The sequence below is a fragment of the Erinaceus europaeus genome, chromosome 2 (genome assembly GCF_950295315.1).
Source record: "Erinaceus europaeus chromosome 2, mEriEur2.1, whole genome shotgun sequence".
NCBI lineage: Eukaryota > Metazoa > Chordata > Mammalia > Eulipotyphla > Erinaceidae > Erinaceus > Erinaceus europaeus.
Window position 1 is genome coordinate 67,625,048 of NC_080163.1, and position 17,518 is coordinate 67,642,565.

At 37.6% G+C, this 17,518-nt stretch overlaps 1 protein-coding gene across 1 annotated transcript in view; it reads right to left on the reverse strand.

Moving 5' to 3' along the window:
- The window catches only part of KCNU1 (potassium calcium-activated channel subfamily U member 1), a 154,153-nt gene that overhangs the window by 80,839 nt on the left and 55,796 nt on the right, over positions 1–17,518 (reverse strand). The window contains exon 19 of the mRNA XM_060182759.1: positions 10,146–10,254. Coding sequence (XP_060038742.1) covers positions 10,146–10,254 — 109 coding nt within the window. The remainder of the gene's footprint in view (positions 1–10,145; positions 10,255–17,518) is intronic.

Sequence of the window (17,518 nt, forward strand, 5' to 3'; positions counted from 1 at the left end):
TTTTTCTTATATGTGTAGGATAGATAATTAAAGCATAAAATCTTGCAAAATGAAAGTAGCCATCTTTCGGACTTTGTGGAAGCTATGATAGTTCTAGAGGGATATGGACTGAACTTCAGTGCTAAATGTAATATCAAACTATACCTCTGAAATCTTACAATTTTGTAAATCATTATTAAATCACTACTCAATTTAACAAAATAAATAAAGAGTTGTTGATGGGGACAATAAGTAGCTGGAGGTCTCTGAAAAAGGTGATGCTATGAAATGAAAGGTATCAACCGAGTAATGAGGGTGAAGGGTTAACATTCCATGCCTGATGTCTCTGGACACAGTCTGAGGTGAAGCATGCTGAGGTGGTACTCCTTGCATTGATTATATTGGGATAAGTGGATGGAATATCATTTGGTATGAATTGAGAGAAGCATGCAGGAAAGTGAGGCCGACCCTTGAGGTGCCAGGACTGGGGGAAATATAGGCTCTATAGAGGAAGGGGGAGATTCCTGCTGTCTTAGGGTTTGAGAAGACAATAAATATTTATTGCTATAATCACATTACTGGGCAATTGGGTTAACTTTGAACTATCCCTTTTTTAGGATTTGCTGTATCATACACAACATCACCAGTATTTATTCAGATGAGACCTTTCCTTTCATAGTACTCGTTAACTCCATTCCTGGTGGTTCACTTCCTAACAAATTTCCGAACCCTAGATATAGGTCCCACAGGATAGAGAATACATTCACATGTATCCATAAATTGGCGCAAAATATATATCTGAAAGCAAAAGTGCTGGGAAATTATGCAGGTGAGGTCACATCCACCATGTTGTCCACTGAGGGCACTGTCAGTTCCCTGAGATAGTTGATAATATAATCCCAGAGTGCCTTGTTTACTCCTCCCCATTCCCATTCCCATGAGAGCTGTGATCCCATGCCTTATTTTCTAGCCAATCACGTCCCGACTTTCTCCCATAAAAGCCCTACTTCTTCCTCCCCTCGCTCTCTTAGCCCCTTCAGCTGCAGACGCAGAGGAGGGTTGCTGCGCATAGCAGGAGGCGGCCATTTTGTTAGTCCACGTGGCCTGAACCACTGTGCTCTCACCCAACTCTGAGGTGCCCACACGAATAAAGATTTGTGTTCCCTCTTTGCCCTGGATCTTCTCTATCTTTCCTCTACTGTACAGCCCGACACAAAAGTACACAAGTCTGTAGTGAGTCAGTATAAAGTTCATAATAAAATAGTGTCTACTTAGATGCCCTCCTCACCTACTTCCTATAACAGTTCTCTCTCACTCACTCCAAAGCTAACCTTAAAAAGCAAGGACTCCAAAAGCTAAATAAGGGCAAGAGTCTGGCACACCTTAATTATGACTCTTTAGTCATTATCAGGCCACCCCATTAGCTGGGGCCCTATTTGGGGAGTCCTGAGATTCCCAAACAGACACGATGGGCCTTGACATCAAATAAATCCTTCTCTCCATTGTTACCAGCCGTCTCTATCAGGAACAACACAGTAGAACCCTTAGTGGGGCCCCCATAGGGCCTTGCCCTGAACATGGATCAACCATGGTAGAGAATGCTCCATCCACCTAAGGCAGAATGGACAACATACTCTATGTTCCAGTTGAGGAAGATGGCTCAATATTGGGGCAGCTTGGAATGTTTCTACTCATGACCACATAATGTGAACTCAACTCTACAGGGATGCTGAGATAACATAGGCTCTTAAGCTGAATATGAGCCCCAGATCACATCACATCAATGGGCTTAACAATCAACAATATTTATACCCTTTTCCCATATTTGGGAGCTACTCTCTTCCCTGATCCAGCTTTCTGGTCCTTTTTCCAGCCATGACATCATCTCCCCAGACAATAACTTGGATCCACCTGCATATCAGATTTCAGGCTCAGGGGAAAAAAAAGAAGAAAAAAAAAAAAAAAACAGAGTATAGCCACAGGACCTTTGGAATATAAGTAAAATAGGACTACTAGCTATCTACAAAATGTAGACCCCCCCCCCCCCAATCTTCATCTGCACTATTCCAGGCTTTAGGTTCATGATTAGTCAACAATTTGTTTGGCTTTGTATGCTAACTCTCTTTTCAACCACTAGGTTCCAGATACTAGCATGATGCCGACCAAACTTCCCTGGACAGACAACCCCACCAATATGTCCTGGAGCTCTTCTTCCCCAGAGCCCTTCCCCACTACAGAAAGAAAGAGAGAGGCTGGGAGTATGGGTCAATCATTTTCAGTGGGGAAACAATTACAGAATCCAGACCTTCCACCTTCTGCATCCCACAATAATCTTGGGTCCATACTCCCAGAGGGTTAAAGAATAGGAAAGCTATCAGGAGATTGGATGGGATACAGAGTTCTGGTGGTGGGAATTGTGTGGAGTTGTACCCCTCTTATCCTATAGTTTAGTCAATGTTTCCTTTTTATTGATAAAAAAGTGAATAAAAAAAGAAAGAAAAAAAAAGAAAAGCTGGTCAGTGACAGGCCTAACAAAGCATAGAGTTTATGATGCACAAGGACATAGCTTCAAATCCCCTGATCCCTATCTGCAGCACTGAAAGTTCACCAGTGATGGAATACTATGCACATGTCTCTCCTCCTTTCTCCTTGTCTCTCCCACCTTTCTCCCTTTATTCCTCTCCATCTCTATCAAGAAATAATTTAATAATAAAGACATTAGGAAAGCTTAAAAAGAAGAAAAGAAAAAAGTTATGCTGAGTACCAAAGAGTAAAATAAATAGAAAATATAAAGACTTAGGCAATTTTGTATCTTATATTTATTTCTGAGAAACTGTAGAAGTCAAGTCCTTACCCCCTGGAGTAGAGTTTTGCTTAAAAACAGTAATAAATTTACCATAATCTTTACTTGTTTTATCTGCTGGATCTCTCGTATATGCTCTTAAACAGTGCCTCATCCTCCTTTTTTAGAAGATTGTAAATAAGAAGAATGAAAACATACATAGATACATTTACATGATCAGGTGTTACCTTGGAAATTTTTATTCCTAACTTAGGGCTGTCTCCTTATCTTACCACCAAGTTAAATCAATGGAAATTTTCATATCTACAAATCCTGACTTCATTTTTCTTAAGACCTGTCTATGGTTTATAAATGACCTTTGTACCTCCTTTATTATGGTCTTCTGAGGTTTTCAAACAGGCAGCATAAGTCAGAATAATGGAATGGGCATGTTGAATTTTATACGGTATTTCTTCAGGTTTTATTAAACCTGATGATATTTTATTTTAATACTTTTATTTTAATACTAGTAAGAATTGTTTGCTAATGTAAGTAATTCATTTATGGGGCCAGACACACCTGATTAAGCACATACACTATAGTGTTCAAGATCCCACGTTCAAGCCCCTAGTCTCCACCTGTAGTGGGAAAGCTTCAAGCGTGATGCAGTAGGGCTGGAGGTGTCTCTATGTCTCCTTCCTTCTCTACCTCCCACACCCTCTCAATTTCGCTTTGTCTCTAGCCACTAATAAATTAATTAAATTAAATTGTCATATGTCTTCTTCTTTGAAAAAATTAAGTAATCATTTATTCAGTATATTCTTGATAAACTATTGCTACATAAAAGTTGCTTTGTTAAAAAGCACATTGCTTTTCAGAAATCTAATATTTTTTTTATAGTAACAAGACACAAATTAGAAAAAGGGTATTTGTATTTGCAGAGTTCTTTCCAAGTTTTTAGTATTCTATTCCCTGCCACCCTCTTTCATCTATCTTTTAAATTCAGTCCAATGTGCTTTAAAAACACCATTGCTAGGCCTGGGGAGATAATACAATAGATGGGTGGAAAACTTGCACAAAGCAGTCCCAAATTCAGTTTCTGAAACCACCAATAGCTAGAGCTTAGCAATGCTTTCATAAAAAGAAATATATGGGAGTTGGGAGGTAGGGCAATGGGACCAGCGGCATAAGGATCCTGATTCAAGCCACTGGCTCCCCACCTGCAGGGGAGTCGCTTCACAAGCAGTGAAGCAGGTGTGCTTCACAAGCAGGTGTCGCTTCACAAGCAGTGAAGCAGGTGTGCTTCTCTCTCCCTGTCTTCCCCTCCTCTCTCTGTTTCTCTTTGTCCTATCCAACAATGACAACATCAATAACAACAACAACTACAACAATAAAACAAAAGGAAATAAATTAAAAAAGGAAAATATGTATTTATATGTGTGCATATACATATATATATATATATGTATATATGTAAACATCACTTCTCTTTTTTAATTTTTTTTAAGAAAGGAGACATTACAAAATGACACAAGGTGTCATTTCTCCCTGTCGTATCCAACAACGAAGACATTAATAACAACAATAATAACTAAGACAATAATAAAAACAACAACAAGAGCAACAAAAGGGAAAATAAATAAATTTTAAAAAAGAAAAAAATATTCACAGCATTTTAGTTATTTAGGTTCTAATATAATATCCATTTTACAAATAATAAACTAAAGCTCAAAATCTAAAAAATAATGGTGATCTGGAACTAATGTCATAATTAAATGTCCATGGTTAATATGTGTGGGTCCCTTGATTTTTTTTTTGTTTGTTTTTTTACCAACTCAGGCTGTGTTGAACACTGAGACTTACAGAGTAAACAACTTTCACTGTTTCTGGTGTCACTAGAAGAATATGGAGAACAAACTGTTTATAGGATACAGTGAGAAGGCAAGCTATATGGGGAAGTATTTAGGTGTCAGCATAACCTGTAAGATTTTGGCATAGTCTGAATTAAGCAGATACAGAAATAAGATTTTTTTTTTTGGGGGGGAAACTCACATGCCAAAGATGACTAACATTTCTGTTAAAAATGGCTTTACAGATGAGTGGATAAGGAAGTTGTGTTGTGTATTTATGCGTAATGTAATACTAAATTGTCAGAAAAGGTGAGTCATTCTTTTCTGCAGCAACATGGATATAGCTGGAATTATACTAAGTGAAATAAATCAGAAGAAGAATGGATCTTAGATGGTCTCACTCATAGATGGGACTTAAGAAACAAAGTAAACTATACAAAGAAATGTTAATGAACTCTGGCCTGTCTCTGCAGATCCTAGAATTCAAAAGGTGGGAAGATGTTGAAAGGAGGTTGGTGACTCAGTGTCCAATGGTAGAAGGAAATAAGAATTTGGTGGTGAGAGAAATATGCTGACAACCTTGGAGAGATGTAAAAATGTCCTCCTGTGACAACTGTCATATAAACTAACATTTTTTTCAATAAAGTGATAAAAATACAAGAAAAAAACGGAATCTTTTCCTGATTCCGCTATGTCACATCTGTCTCTCTTTGCTTCATTGGTTTGCTATCTTTCTAGTTATATCTAGTTGAATTTATGAACAACTACATTTTAAAATACTGAATATCTAATTTGGCTTCCATTGTTGACCTGGCAAAACATAATGTGAATTAGTTCTATCTAAAAGTAAAGTCAGTTTTACTAGAGAACTGAATTTTGAAAGAGAAAAGACAGAAAATGGTAGGTAATTACAGAAGATATAAAATAGGAAGAGCTCTACATAAATCACCCAAAATAGGTGGCTATAATAAATGAATCAAAAGATGTGACAAAGGAGTAGCTAAGATGCATTTTTATTTATTTATTTTTTGCAATGTTCTAATTTTACCATCCTGAAAAGGAAATGTATATATATATCTTTGATTTAAGGTCACAGAACTCAGGTGAATAGAACTAATGTTTATCCAACAAATCTATAACTACTGTCTATTAAATGTATTTTTATGTGATATTCTGAAAACACAACTGCTATTTATAACATGCCCTATTCTATGGGAGAAGAGACATCAGTGATGAAGTGAAACATTGAAACCACAGGGCTGTTTATATTGCTTCAACTACTAAGAATAGAAAGTAGTAGTTTCTAAACGTAGTGAGAAATCTCACTAGTGGTCTAAACATTACATCTGTCAATGTAAATATAAATAATTTTATGCTATTTGGGGTACTTGAATAAAATCCTGCTATTACATGAAAAGGGATCACAAATAGCATACAGCAGACATTCTGTATTCTTTTTCCTCATAATTCCTTCTTTTCTCAATCAAGACATTGAGTCTATTTTATCATTTATTATTCAAGACATATGTTTTATCAGTTTGCTTGCTGGAGTTGTATATGCATTCAACACACACACACACACACACACACACACACACACTACAAGGTGGGAGCAGGATCTGATCCTATTAGCACTGTGCAGAAATCAGCTGAGTTAACCAGCACCATTGCTCAATTACTATTAAGGCCAAGCACGATGCAATGAAGACCCTGGGAGAAGGGGTTCCTTTATAGGTTTCCTACACTCTTTTCTGGACAACAGTAACTATTAAGAGATAGGCTGCTGTAGGCCTTTATACAAATGAGGCATCTTGGAACCATCAATTGCTGATGGTTGACTGCAAGGACCAATAGCAGCCCCACTTAGGCACACCAACAGCTCACATACGAACTTGGCCCTGAGAAGCCAAACTATTGTCTGTTGTGTCCTGTATGTCTCTGTACTTTTCCTGCTTTCTTCCTTGAGAAAAAAGTTTGTCTTACCTCACTTGCCAGATTCCACTAACTTCATAGCAACTGCCATGATAAACTTGACATTGGTAAGCCTATGAGGGTTTCCTTGAGAGCTGTAATACTCCACTGAACCTGGAAATCAGCCCCCTTATCCTTATCTGCACTGCATCCAGTAGTCCATGGAGCTTCTCTAATTGAGTGAGAACATGCCCTCTGACAACACACACACACACACACACACACACACACACACACACACACACACACACACACATTTGAAGAAATTCACCTACAAATGACAGTTACCAAAATCTGTATCACTGACTTTAATCAGTAGTATGGGCCTCTAATGAGTTTTTTTAAACTCTGTAGTTCATGTAAACACATGATATTTTGGAATTAAGGGGAATAAATGGGTCAAATACAATCTGCAGAGACTGTACATGGATGGGCAGCTGCTGCCTTGCTGGAAATATTTAATGCACGGTCAGGGATTCCCCCAGTCATATATGAAGCAAATGCAGTTAGTCTGGAACTCAATTTGCTTTAACTTGTTTTCTTATTTATCATGGATAGTGGGAGAACTAAAAGTATGGGAAAATATCAGTACATAGAATTATGTTGTGCTTACATTTGAGATGAAGGATAATGGGAAGATTCAATAAAATTGAATGATCTAAAAAGACACCATAAAGTTCACAATGAAATAGTGCTTACTTAGACTTAGAAACCTTCCTCACCTACTTCCTATTATACTTCCCTCACTCACTCCAAAGCTTACCTTACCAAAGTAAGGACTGCAAAAGTTGAATAAGGGCAAGAGAATGGCATACTTTAACAATGACTCTTTAGTCAGTATCAGGCCACCCTATCAGCTGGGGACCTATTCAGGGAGTCCTGAGATTCCCAAACAGCCATGATGGGCCTAGACCTCGAATAGATCCCTCTCTCCATTGTTACCAGTCATCTCTATCAGGAACAACACAATAGACCCCTTTGTGGGTGCCCATAGGACCTTACCCTCAACGTGGATCAACAATAGCAGAGAATGTTCCATCCTCCGAAGGGAGGTTGGACAACATACTCTACCTTCCACCTGAAAAAGATGGGTTCTGAAATTGGGGCATCCTGGAACATACCTACTCATGTCCACAGAATGTGAGCTCAGATCTACAAGGATGCAGAGGCCACGTAGGCTTTTAAGCTGAATATGGCCTCAGGTCAGATCAGATCAAATTGATGGAGTTTACAGTCAATAATATTTATATATCATTCCCAGCTTTCTGGTCCATGACATTATCTCCCCAGAAAATCCACCTGCATATCAAATATCAGGTTTAGGGAAAAGAAAAACAAACAAACAAAAAATCTAGTATAGTCATAGGCCCTTTGCAATATAACTAAAATAGGCCTACTAACTATCTACAAAACAGAGACCCCCTCAACTCATCATCTGCACTACTCCAGCCTTTAGGTTCATGATTAGTCAACAATTTGTTTGGATTTATATGTTAACTCTTTTTTCAGCCACCAGGTTCCAGATGCTAACATGATGCCAACTGGACTTCCCTGGGAAGATAACCCTACCAATGTGTCCTGGAGCCCTATTTCCCCAGAGTCCTGCCCCACTAGGAAAAGAGAGAGGCAGGCTGGGAGTATGTGTTGACCTGTCAACTTCCATGTTCAGTGGGGAAGCAATTACAGAACCAGACCTTCCACCTTCATACTGACCCTGTGTCCATATTCCCAGAGGGATAAAGAATAGGGAAGCTATCAGGAGAGGGGATGAAATACAGAGTTCTAATGGTGGGAACTGTGTGGATTTGTACCCTTCTTATCCTATGGTTTTTGTCAGTGTTTCCTTTCTATAAATAAAAATTTTAAAAAAAAATTAACAAGCAAAATAGCCTCCCTCAACCATGCATTCTCACCTCTAGTCAGACTGATCAGTACAAGGAGGACTTCATATTTTCCATGGGTTCTACCCATGTCACATGATCCTCAAGGAGCAGAGATTTCAAAATCTATTCTACCCTTGTAAATCCCCACCCCATTCCCTAGACAGCCTAAACAAGCTGCTGAGCTCTCATTGACCTTTTCTGCTGACCATATGCCAGGATCATCAAGGGAACATTTGAAACAAAAGAATGCCTTAGGACATAGAGTTAGCTTAATGGTTATGCAAAAGACATTTCTGTCTGAGGCTCTGAATTCTAAGGTTCAATCTCCTGCACCATCAGGAACCAGAATTAATCAGTGCCCTGGGGGTGGCGGGGGGGTGGGGGTGGGGGTGGGGGTGGGGGGTGGGGGTGGGAGAGAAAGAAAAAAAATGTTGCCTTATTTGATTTTTGATTTATTTTAATGGTAGGAAACATTATTTCTACATCTACAAACACATCAAGTACAAAGCCTACTTAACACAAAAGCACTCAAGAAATACCTATTTACAAATCATTACAAAAGGAAAAAATTCTACAAACCCCAATGCTAATGTGTAACTGTATTGTTTCTGCTATGAATAAAGGAGAAATATGAATTCCTGAAATTCCATATCAGCTTTCTTGCAAATAGCAAATAGTTCTTAATCCTTTCCCCAGATTATTGTACTTAGTTTCATAAAATCCTGAATTTGGAAAACAAAGAACAAAAGAAATTATAAGTCTCAGGGTGTTCACATTCCTCTTAGAAAATTTACTTTTGATGACTCAGACCTTAAACTCTTGCCTCACTTGAAAGAGAGGTACAGCAAAACCTCAGTTCACCTAATCTATTTATCTGGAATATTTAATTAATTATCAATATGCTTCATCACATATTTTAAAAGGGGGGTATTAAAAAAACAGGTTAAGATTTATTTAAAAAATATATTCTTTTTTAAAGGTTTTTATTTATTTATTATTGGATACAGATAGAGAGACATTGAGAAGGACGAGGGAGATAGTGAGGGAGACAGACAGACACCTGCAGCTCTACTTCACCACTCCTGAAGGTTTCATCCTGTAGGTGGGGACCAGGGGCTTGAACCTGAGTTCTCCTGCACTGTACAATGTGTGCACTTAGCCAGACGCACCATCTCCTGGCCCCTAAAAATTTATATTCTTAGAAAATTCTGCATGTATTCGATATTCAGTCCAATTTTATATAAACTTCTAAATATAATGATTGTTAACTGAGAAAATAAGGAACATTTAATGAGCACTTACTTTCATCAGGAGTCAAAGGCTTTTGGTACATAGTCTTATCTAATCATTAGAAAAAATATCAAAGTATTCACTAAGATTATACTCATTTAAGGTATCAAAATGAAGACACCTAGAAGTAAATTATTATAAATACATCCAGAGTGTTCAAAAGGAAATCTGAAAGAAACCTGGCTATAGAACATATCATTATCATAGATATTAAGCATTTGAGCAGGGCTGAAGAGAAGGCACATTAGTTAATGACAATAGTGGCAGGAGTGGGAATGAACTCATGCTACTAAGAAGCAACTCCCTCTCAGGATCGGCGCTATAAAAGGAAGTATTTTGTTTATTTTGCCCAGTGATTCTTAGAAAATCATAGGGGACCATTGTTCTTACCTGTTGACAACGTTCACACTGCTAAGCAAACTTGACTGATCCTTTTTGAAATCTAGTGAAGTAGAGGATGCTTTCTTCACATTGCTTCTCAATAGTTTTGCTTCTAACACTGAAATACCAAAACAATATTAATGAATTGGCATGATTTTGCCTTAAGTATTTTTAGACCATTCTTTTAATGGAGACATTTCTAGGCTCTTGACTATGAAGAAGATCCTTAGTAGTAGACTAGCTCTAAGAAGTTGAATTGTTGAAAACTTTTCTACGTCTTTCTACAAAATTAAAGAGTGGATGCAAAGCAATCATGAGAAGTTTGATTCCCAAAAGGCAGTCCTATGAGAAGTATCCATTGAGTTGTTATTCAACCATTCCAATCCACTACTCCTCTCATCTGACTCAAAAGGTAGCATCTGAGAAGTCATCTTGCTACAGACAGGGCCTAGAGCCACTGTAGGACTTTATGAAAATATCACTATGCAAGTCCTCTTTTGTGGAGATTATGTTTAGTCTAAAATTAATTCTTCTTGGATACTACTTCTCTGAATTTTTATATCTTTATCAAAACTTCCTTTATTGTGAACTTTAACTCTGGAAGAATCTTAAGCTTACAGAGGTCCTGTCACAAAATATTTGTGAGTTTCCAAATTTTAAAATAATATAAAAATCGTTGTCATCTGAGAATGAGTAATACTGGAAGTTCAAAGGGCAGTTGCAAGGTTAGATGTAAGCATGTGCAAAAATTATGGATTAAATCAGCAATATTAATCTGATTCAAGATGGGAAATATGGATATACTAACTACTCATTTTTCCTGCATCCTTATACTTGGCATTATGGCAAAATATCTTGGCATTACTTTCGATCGCACTCTGTCATTTCACAAACATCTCATAAAAACTGCAGCAAAGGTGGGCGCGAGGAATAACATCATTGCAAGACTGGCCAGCTCCTCATGGGGCGCGAGTGCTTCCACACTACGATCATCATCTCTAGCATTATGCTATTCCACTGCAGAATACTGTGCCCCAGTATGGTTCTGTAGCCCCCATGTCCACTTGGTCGATTCCAAATTATATTCCTCCATGAGGATAATTTCTGGAACCATCCGTTCCACCCGGGTTCCATGGCTGCCAGTTCTTAGCAACATCGCCCCGCCAGATATTCGTCGGGATGCGGCATCATCTAAGTTCATTTCCCACGTCTACGCTCGACCGGACCTGCCAATATATGCGGATATCTTCTCCCACCCTGTCCAACGCTTGACGTCTCGTCACCCAATCTGGTCCCCTACGCCTACACTGAACTTCTCTGTTCCAGACTCTTGGAAACAGAGTTGGCAGTCAGCTGAGGTAAAGAACAAACACCTCATCACAGACGCCGCTATGTTCCATCGCTGGGGAGCCAGAGACGACCCGAACTGCCCCTGCGGCTACAGACAGACTATGACCCACATAGTCAACGACTGCCACCTCTCCAGATTCAAAGGAGGTCTCGAAACTTTACATCAGGCTCAACTTGACGCTGTTGACTGGCTACGGAAGAAGGGCAAACGCTAGAAGAAGAATGGCAAAATAGAAGGATATTAAAGGATGCTTTGAAAGTTCACTCTTTCCAGACTCTATATTATGTGTGAATATGATTGCTGAATGATCAGAGATGGAGAGATTATCTAAGAAAAGATGGGAGATGGGAGGCAGACAGAGAGTAATGACCACCACTACTATTGCTTTTACCTAGTTCAGTCAACTAGAGAGAAGAAACATGGCCCAATCCTTCTGTGCTATTTTTTTTAATTTTATGTATTTATTATTGGATAAAGACATAGATAAACACAGATCAAAGGGGGTAGGTAGAGAGGAAGAGAAACAGAAAGACATTTGCAGCTCTACACCACTTGTGAAAGTTTCCCCTATAGATGGAGACCAGGGGCTTGACCCCAGGTCCTTGTGCACGGTACTATGTGTGCTTAGCCAAGTACATCACCACCTGGCCCCTTCTGTGCTAATTTAAGAATCATTTTAAACATATTTTATTTATTTATAAATGAGATGGATACGAAGAGAAAGAAGCAGACCTCACTCTGGTACATGTGATGCCAGAGATCGAACTCAAGACCTCATGCTGGAGAGCCCAGTGCTTTATCCACTGCACCACCTCCCAGACCATAAGGATCATTTCTTTTTTACAGAGTACTCAGAATGAGTTCAACTACAACATGCATTTAAACCCATATTTCATCAGATTTTGGACAAAAGAAGACAAAAGGAGCCACAAAAAAATCCTCTCTTTGGATGTAATTCTTAACTGAATTATTTCAATCCATAAAAACATTAAGTTAAGTAAAAAAAAAAGTTCTGGATGAATTATTGTGTGTTCTTAACCAGAAGCAATTGTATCACATGGATGTGCTATGGGCCAGGTTCAGAAAAAGTTGACATACTAACTGTAATACTCAAAAACCTTAATTTAAGCATGGTTTACTTATGTTTCCTTATTTCATGGTTACCTTCTTCCCTGGGGAAATGATTCTGGAAAGAAATACCTGAAGAAAAATCCCAGTGAGGACTGATGTGTTGCCAGTTTTGTACTTTAAAGGCTAGCCAGGTTAGCACAATGAAATAGCACCTGAGCAATGAAATGCAAAAGACATCATGCCCTAACACGCCAAGACACAGTGATGATTGCTGGAAGTCGTTGCTCTCTGAAGGTCTAATTCTTCAGCCATCATTCACAAGATTTACAGGAAGAGGAGTCAGAGGATGAGCTGAGTGCTATGCATGAACTTCTTAAAACTTTTGCTACTGTGTTTTACCTGTTTTTGTGTTATTCTAATATTATTTTTGTTATTATTATTATTATTCGGAGGTTAATGGTTTATAATACAGTTGATGGCACGTAGGTACAATTTCCTATCTCACTAAAATTTGCATCTTCAAAATAATGTCACCTCTAGCTTCAGTCCTTTTCTATTATCTTATCAGACCTGGAATCAGAAAATACCTAGAATTGCTAAAGGAATCTTGAGAAAAAGAACAAGATTGAAGGCATCATGTTCCCAGATCTCAAACTAAATTGTCAGGCTATTGTAATCAAAATTGCCTGGTATGGGAACAAAAATAGTTACAGTGACCAATAGGATAGAACTGAGAACCCAGAAATAAGCTCCCACACCTATAGATATCTAATTTTTGAAAAGGGGCCCTAAAATAGCAAATGGAGAAAGAAGAGTATCCTCAATAAGTGGAGCTGAGGGAATTAGGTTGAAATATGCAGAACAAAAAAAAATTTTAAAAAAAAACTGAACCACTTCATCTTACCACTTACAAAATTAAATTCTAATGGATCAAGAATTTGGATGATAAACCAGAAACCATCAACTGTTTAGAGGACAATATTGGCAGAACCCCTTTGTCGTAAGTTTTAAAGGTATTTTCATTTGCAAGGAAAGTAAAAACAGTAAGAAGTATATCAGATTGAAAAGCTTCTGCACGGCAAAAGAAACTACCACCTAAATAGAGAGATTCCTTATGAAATAGAAGAAGTTTGTTTTTATGTCTTCATGTTACTCTTAATAAATTGGCTCCTGTTGAAATGCAGACCAGCTGTTGGTATAATTTTGGAAGCTTTCACCATCATGGCATAATATACTTGTTTGCAGTGGTAGTCGAAAGAGTGGCCTGTAAAAGGTTGATGAAGTCTCTGGTTGAGTGCTGGCTACTTGTACATAAAAGAGTTCTCTTTTGGCCATGTGTTCTCTTTTGGTCTCTTTCAAGCATAAATCTATAATCTTTATTATTTATTTTTACTGGATAGGACAGAGAGAAGTTGAGAGGAAGGGAAGGTAGAGAGGGAGAAAAAAAGAGACACTCATGGCTCTGCTCCACTGTTCATGAAGCTTCCCCCATGGTGGTGGGGTTTGGGGGTTTAAACCTGGGTCCTTGCTTGTGGGAATGTGTACACTTCTACTGGGTGCACCACTGCCTAGTCCCTCTAGATCTATAATCTGAATGGCTTTACCTTAAAAGTCTACAAGTGACCACACTTTAAACCATCATCACTGCTTGCTATAGTCCCTACCATATTCAACCTGTTTCTTTCCTATTCAGAAATCCCCTCCTCTTTAAATTAATGATTTAAAATAATTTAATATTTTGTTTAGGACTCCAAAATCAATCGTAGGGGGTGAACATTAAGGAAATCTGGACACAATTTTCTTATATCATTTCTTATTGCCCATTCTCTTTATGTTTTCCTCCTTTCATTTTCTTTTATGTATTTTATTTGGTATAGGCAAAAGAAATTGAGAGAAAAGGGGAGATAGACACCTGTAGAACTGCTGTACCACTTGTGAAGCTTCCCTTCTAAGAGCTTGAACCCAGGTCCTTGCTCTACCAGGTGAGTCATCACCAGCCTTTTTCTTTTTAAATAGAGATACAGAGAAAGTGAAGAGGGAGAAAGTGAAATAGATGGCAGCAAGGAAGCTTCTTACAATACAGTGAAGGGCAGGTTCAAACCTACACAGAGCATATGACAAAGCAGCACACTATACCAGTAAGCTATTCCTCTGGTCTTAACCATTCCCTCTACCTCATCAGAAGCAAAGTTTCCCACTGACTGATTAAGGCAGCTATTCAAAAACATCAGGTGACAGATTAGCATTGGTGAAATAGAAGAGAGTGAGCTCTAAATGAAAACATTTTAACCTGTGCTCCTTCTAGGTTCTTTGGCTAGTGTAATAATTAAATTCAATAAGAGACAACAGGGAAAAAAAGAAAAACAAATTAAATACTCAGAGATAGAAGACCCTGGAAAGTAACAAAAACATGCAGTTTTTAAGTTGTTTTACAAAGAAATAACACATTTGTGAAAAACTGGCAAGACAAAGAAACTTCATCTTGGGTCCTAATTAGTAAAGATGTAAAAAAAAATAAGGTATGTCTACAAAGCTCTCTCAGTCCTGAATTCCCTGTCTGTAGTAATTACTTCCTGGTACAAGAAAGGCTTTCATTAGGGGGATTTATCTCGTATTTTTGTTTTGTTTTGTTTTGTTCTTCTTAGGCAGATAGAAGGACCCAACTAACTTCCTTGCATTTTCTATTTCTCACATAATTTTAATTCAAAATAATACATAGGCCAAAGTGGCAGACTTTTATCCCATCACACAACTGTGGATATGAAAGTTGCTGCCTGGTAATTTATATAGTTACACTAAGGAGAAAATCAGTATGACACTCACCATCCCTAGTCTGAAAGAGAGAACTACTGTTCTTTATGCTCTTATTAAAAAAAAAAAAATTATAAGGAAATAGGTCAAAGTCAGTATAACCTATTAGAACTTGTCAGCCAATTCTAATTCCATATGCATTTTATTTATGGGTAAAAACAATGACTTTTTTTTTTTTATTGCCCACAGGGTTGTTACTGGAGCACTACAAATCTACCACTCTCGGCAGCCTTTTTTTTCCCTTTCTTTCTTTCTTTCTTTCTTTCTTACTTTCTTTCTCTCTTTCTTTTTGTCTTTCTTTCTTCCTTTTTTCTTTGCTTCTTTCTTCCTTTCTTCTTTTCTTTCTCTCTTTCTATTTTGTTTGACAGGAAAGAAACTAAGAGGAGAGAGAAAGATACACACCTGCAGACCTGTTTCACTGCTCATTAAGCGGGGGGTGCTTTACCCTTTACCTTCTCTGCAAGTGGGAGCAGGGCCTCCGACCTGGGTCCTTGCACAAATAATGTGTGTGCTTGACCAGGTGTGCCACCACCTGCCCCCATGAGATTTTTTTTTTTTACTTTATGTTCCTGTAAGTAATACAATAGTTAACAAATACCTGGTAATTACTATTTGCCAGGATTTGTCTTAAGACAATTTTCAATATACTATTTGTTATGTGCTAGCTAATATTTTCATTTAATCTTCTGAAATATGTAGCATCCTTAACAAAAACCTGAAACATTTGAGAAGTTATGCAGACTATATTTTCCTAACACACCAGGCTGTCTTTTCCAAATATTAGGCTGTGGAAGTAATGATTTCTGGTGTGATTCTAGTTAATAAAAATAAACAAACAAACAAATATATGTATGCTCTTCACTTAGCTTTAGAAATGTCAAATATCCAATCGGAAGTTAGTGTTAATCAAAAGTAAGTTCTCTATTTTTCCATTTATTGGTTTTTGAAACCTAACCTCTGAGGTAAATTCCAGCATGAATTTAAACCTCTTAGGCAAGGAAGAAGTCACTTTCTGGGATGATATCTTCTTTGACACATTTTGGGCTAAAATTCAAAAAGCAGGTGCATGCCTTAGTCTCCAAATTTGTGTGTATTTCACAGTACTCTACTGCCACCTACTGGAAAATTAAAGTCAAGAATATCTGACTGCCTATTTAAAAATCTTGGTGCCAAGGATATTAATACGGTTTTCCTGTCTGCAGAACAGGCTTGGTAGGAGTGATGGTTGAGGATCCATAAGGCATATAGAAAAAAAGAATCTATTAGGATAAGAATGGAAGTTTGAAGAGGAATGTGACAATTATATTGAAATTAAAACATTAGACTGTAAAATGAAGACTTATTAATTGGTTCCCTAAATATTAATAAAATATATGGCATGGGAGTGAGAAAAATCTAGCGTATCAAACAACATGAAGGCAGGTGTTTCATCAATATGTGAAAAGTTATGTACCTAAAACAACTTCCTGCTTTAAAATATTTATAGTAAAGGCACATTTAGAATGTGCAAAGAGGAAAAATACTCAGTTTTGTAAAAACATTTTTGTTTTTAAACCATCTAACAGCAGTACACTGTGTGAATATATGCTACATATTTTTAAATCTTGTGTTATGAAGATATATTTTAAGTCTATTACTTTTACTTCCATATTCAGACTTATTAAAAATGGGATACTTCTCAAGAAAGACTCATATTGTGCTAGAATGAAAAAAAAAGTCAATGTGAAATATTGAATCTACAGAGGGCCTTTTTAAAAATTTTGTCAACAGAAGATCTTAGAAGCCAATTTTATTTAAAAAAAAAAGTTCTCTAAACTCAAGTATTCAGATGCAAGACCTATAGAAAGTGGTAATTTCAGAAAATCATACAGGAATAGTTTTTATTTCCTGTGTCCAAAATTGTTTTAGACTTATAGGTGGAAATTGGTAGCTATTGAGAAAATAAATTTTGGCCCCAGGTCAGATTGATGGAGTTCACAGTTAACAATATTTATATACCTTCCCCATATTTGGGAGCTATTTTCTTTCCTGATCCAGCTTTCTAATCCTTTTTCCTATGACACCATAATGCCAGCCTAACTTCCCTGGGCAGACAACCTTACCAATGTGTCCTGGAACCCCACCTCCCCAGAGCCCTACCCAGACTAGG